Here is a 5,000-nt window from a genome sequence, read left to right as displayed (position 1 = left end):
AACTTTATTAATGTGTCAAGAATCTTTAATGCATAGCACTAATTGGTGACACAAAAATAAAATAATATAGGATAACAATGCCAAAAATAGTAAAAGCTAGGGAGACTAAAAAGAAATCTAAAGCCTATTTACAAATAAAATGTTTGCTTGATGACATAGAGTCTCAAAGTTAACTATCACAAAGCATACAATTGCTGCAGCCATCATTAGTTATGACAGTCAGGTCTGTTCTCCTGATCTTTGTCTTAAATCTGTGCAGACTATCTTCAGTACGCAATTCTTTTGTAAGTTTCGACCAAAGGAAAGGGTCATAGTATCTTATCCAATGCTTTCCATATTTAATGGTATTAAAACGAGGCATTTTGAAATCCGAGTTTCTTAAATAATATCTCCTATCACAAATGTTTCATCTTGATTTTACACTAAACAAACCACAAGTTAAATGTGAAATTCATCTGCACAGATAATTTGGGACCTCTCAAGCGAAAATGTTCCAAGCAAACGACTGAATGCACTGCAAGTGCACGGATGAGATTTTTGAACAGGCGAGGTTGTGTCAGTCGAAAGGCTGCATTGAAAGATGAACAACCACATTGATTGCCAATGAAATTTGAAACAACAGCAATGTCAATGGCCAAATTTCAACTTCGTGACTGATAATTTTTTCCGCACAGATAACTCGAGCCATGCAAATGACATCCCATGTCATTCCCACAGCTCACGCACGGAACAAGCATGGCAAGTCATTTCGAAATGACTCGTTGTAAAGAAAGTTTCTGCATGAGATATAAAAACAGCTTCAAACTCCAACTCGTTTTTTATTAAATATGGTCAAAACAAATTGGCAGAGAGTTGTAACCTTCTCCTTCACACATCTCTGATTATTTGACAATCACATCACTGCATTAGCCTTACAAGAGGAGGTGGCATTATCCACTGGTTAGGGCATTGGGTTGGCATGCAGTTGCTCCTGGTTCAAATCCTGTTCTGGGCCCTGGGTTTAGATTTGTTTCTGGTTGTTTGCAAATAGCCAACTGGTTGCCTCCTGCCAGCTGGGGTTCTTAATCATGTTTCTGTTAAGTTTGAATTGTTTCTTACAGATTATTAAAAATGGGATGCCTGTGAACTACAATCGTGGTCAAAAGTTGTTGGGAACCTTGGGGCATCAGTTCACTTCACACCTACCGGTTCTAAAGGTCTCTCAAAGCACTATTCTTTTTTTTAAATTGACAACTAGTGTCCTTTTCTTGTGTTGTTTAAACTGCAAGTTCTTCTCAAATTGTGATCTTAAGATTTTGTTGCGCAAAAATACTTAACTATAAGACGCACCCCAAGTTTAGCACTAACTTGCCACCCAAAGACAGATTTTTCTTGAAAAAACTGTGCACCTTATTACCGAATAACTACGTAATTCGATTTTCTAACTATTGGCTGAAGTATTTGGAAAATACCATGCTCTTGTGGCCCCCCTCCCCCACATTCAATGTTGGAGTTCTTCAGGTAAGAAAAGGCACCATTTTTTTCCCTGGAAAATCCAACATTGAAAAGGGGGAGGGGGGTTATCTGTAAAATGAAGCTACCTTCCCAAAACTTTTGTCCATGATTGTAGCTTGATAGCTAAGTGCACTTCCACTGTAAACAAAACTTTAAATTCAAATTTACATTTACTTCCTGTAAACGTACATACATTGTAAAGCAGAATAGAATCCATTTTATAATAAACTGCTCTATGTCACAAATTGCAATAGGTTTCATTTGTTGAAAGGTTGGATAACACTCTCCTCTGAAAGTAGTTTTGAATACAGGTAACTCTATCTCTCTCTAAAGTGGTTGATGAAAGTAATTCAAGAGTTTGTTTCACTAGAATTTATGAGCTGTATTGTGATCTATTCAATATATAGTATTATACATTTTGTGAACAATGAAGACCAGATGTTGGATGAACGAGATGTCAACAGGTGTCACAAGAACGTCAATAACTTTGAAGAACATCAGTCACATTACATTAGTGTTAATTACTAGTAATAGTTGACACTACAGCTGCCCCTGCTGTTAAGTATAGCTGTACACAGAATTCAATGCATCCAGGGCCCAGGTAGAGGAGTGGTCGTTTACAAACAGAGCAATTGATGTTGAAGAGGGGAGATTGAATCAGTACCAAATATGAAAAGGGCGTTGTCAGTAGACGGTTTGATCATAGCCGACATAAAGGTTTACCAGACAAAACAGAAACTAAAGGAAACGCAAAGTCAATTTTTACCGCAATGTGGCCATTGTTTTTTTAAAAATGTAACATACACTGCACTGCAAGGGATGAAGTTTTTTAGTCTCGAGTAACATGAATAACCACTGAAGTTTCACAGTTTAACATCAATGCTTTATTTAGATGTACTTGATCTGTATTATATAATTAAATGACCAAACAAATAGTAAGAAACAGAAAGGGTTAAAATCTGGCCGTATGAAGGAACTGAAACCGTGTCACAGTATTATTAATGATAGGTACATTGAATGAAAATTTTGTGTAGAACACTCTTCTGGTAACGAAATTAAAATTTGGAAATGTTGAGAGTATCCCCAACAATGCAGATACCCATGATGTTGTTTTGCATGTTTAAGAGTTTCCTATGTTGCGATAAATTAATTCGTAAGTTTGTTAACACTTTCAAGGAACTGAAACTGACAGCCTCCAAAAATCCAGCAAAAATATGATAATAACTTGCGGCCTTTTTCTTCAATCCAAAGTTGTGTTTAAGACTGGTTCTTTCTAAACAACAACCTCTTCAGGACAGAACACTGTCACGAGCCTTTAATAATTATATCAATGTTTGGAACAACACCGATCGTTTCCCTTGTAAATACTTTAAGAATCACTAATTTTTATCTTCAATCGTTTCCTAACAACACTTGCTGGTTGTAGACTGAGTCTTTCAATCTCTCAAACAGTGATTTGGGTCTGACAAATCATTTCCCAAAAACTTGAGCTTCATGTGTGCTTGCACAACATTCGCCAAAAGACAAATTGTTTCCCAAATGAAATCGCCCCGCAACTCTTTATCAAACCAAAGGATTATCCTTGTCGTGAGATAATTTAGTCACTTTACAACCCCTTTGTGAAAAAACGGACTTAAGACAAAGGTGGACCAAAGCTTTCTCTTACTTTTGGAATAGCTGTTCCCATGCTAGATTGAACGGCATGTAATGTGCGACACTCCATGACAGATGGCAAGATTATTCTCCACAATACCATTGAACCCCGTAAATAAAGATTTACGATTACCGATACATCCTTGATTGTGACGTTATGTTCCCATTTACCATGGTCTCGTCTGTTTTCTGCTCAATGTCATCAGTACCCAAGACTTACTTGCGGGCATTCTTACGTAGAAGAACCCAATGCCGAAAGAATGAGGTAACTGGTCAAGTCTCTAAAAGTGCACCTACCGCATAGTGGACAGTTATCAAAACCTTTTATCAAAGTAAAAACCTTAAGATTGAAATTAAAGCCATTTAGGTGCAAGAAAACAAACTTACAAACATTGCCAAAAAACAGGAAAGGAATTTTTGATTGCAGTGGCACTTTAAAAACATCTTGAAGTGAAAAGGTTTCAAAAAGCTATTTTCAATGACCTCTTAATTTTTTTTAAAATAGAGAAGGACAGTAGAAGGAAATGGCAGAACTAAACTGTTCTTGTTTATTCTGAATACAGTGTTACCTCTAAATAGCTCAAGACTTTTTTACAACAGCCTAGTTAAATGTAAACTGGTCACCAAAGCAAAAGAAATTGACAAGTTTTTTTCCTAAGAATCACCGGAAGTTTCGTGGAAGCAATTACACGACAAATTATGGATCATACATTCCTTCCCTTTACCAAAAGAGTGCACTTTTACTTGTCATACTTATCACCAAATCGTTCTTGTTAAAGTCGTGGTTGAAATAATGAACTGGTACACAAAATACCGCCACCGTGCGGTAGTAGAAAACTGACAATTTCAAGAATGGAAGACTAGCTGATGACATTAACAATATTAGTTTTTTGCAGCTGAAATTGTCACTTCGGGAATCGTTATAAAGCAAAACATAGTTATTTAAACAAGATATCCAGATTAACTACTGCAAGAGGTAACTGTTGTTGCTAGGAAGAATAAATATATAAACACTGTAAGCCGATATTTTTTTCTAAAGCGCAGAAACATGCCGGTCTGTCGCCTAATCAATCCAACTACGCGCGTACCTACAAGAAATGCTACGCACAACAATAAAGAACTCCTCACCGCATTGATCATCTTGCATCGTACAACTTTTCCACACTTGGAAAAAATTTCTTTTATGAATTGCTCTGTGCATCGTCTGTCTAAGTTCCCAACGTAGCTGAAGCGAACAAAAATCGAAAAATTGTCAACGACGACAACATGCATGCAAAGCAACTTCCTGATCATCAACACGAAAGATCCAAGGGTTTTTTATGGCGTTCTTTTACTTACAGACTGGTTTTCTTGTCATCGATGTCATCCTTGAGAGATGAATACAGTTGGTTAGCGAGAAGAATGAGGGTAATACCTGATTAAATTTTCTACTACTCACCATTGTGGCCTCAACAAAAAGATAGAATAGAACAACCTGAGGGAAAAATTTAGGAGAAGCCAGATCAAACTGCGCATGCATCAAATTTGTGACGTCAAAATCGTCACCGCATTGGCTTTTGGGAGATAACTTATCGAAGGCTTATCGAAGGCCAGGGTGAAACCACAGGGCAACCATATACTTTGTAAGACGAATGAAGGGCTCCAGATAAAATTTATTCTTCGTAGAAAAAACACTAATATCAACCATCGTTTTAAACAACAATAACAAAAATCGTTTTGAGAATATCGAATATTTAACAACTATTCCCCGAAGTCTAGCCATCGACACTGAGGTGAATAGTTGTTGTAGGCTGGGGTATATAGCACAAAAAGGTTTTAGGGTTAGGGTGAAGGTTAAATCATATATGCCTGAA

General features: G+C 36.9%; 1 protein-coding gene across 4 annotated transcripts in view; it reads right to left on the bottom strand.

Annotated features, from left to right (window-relative positions):
• Positions 1–4,680, bottom strand: part of LOC138006726 (nucleolysin TIAR-like) — a 33,400-nt gene extending 28,720 nt beyond the window's left edge. For all 4 annotated transcript variants that reach the window (XM_068853226.1, XM_068853228.1, XM_068853227.1 and 1 more), the window contains exons 1-3: positions 4,586–4,680; positions 4,486–4,514; positions 4,276–4,372 (exon numbers count right to left, since the gene is read on the bottom strand). In XM_068853226.1, coding sequence (XP_068709327.1) covers positions 4,276–4,372; positions 4,486–4,514; positions 4,586–4,666 — 207 coding nt within the window. In that variant the 5' untranslated portion in view covers positions 4,667–4,680. The remainder of the gene's footprint in view (positions 1–4,275; positions 4,373–4,485; positions 4,515–4,585) is intronic.
• Positions 4,681–5,000: the final 320 nt, after the last annotated feature.

Source organism: Montipora foliosa, chromosome 6 (genome assembly GCF_036669935.1).
Source record: "Montipora foliosa isolate CH-2021 chromosome 6, ASM3666993v2, whole genome shotgun sequence".
In the NCBI taxonomy this organism is placed as follows: Eukaryota; Metazoa; Cnidaria; class Anthozoa; order Scleractinia; family Acroporidae; genus Montipora; species Montipora foliosa.
The sequence above is the reverse complement of the archived record's forward strand: the minus strand, read 5'-3'. Positions and strand labels throughout refer to the sequence as shown.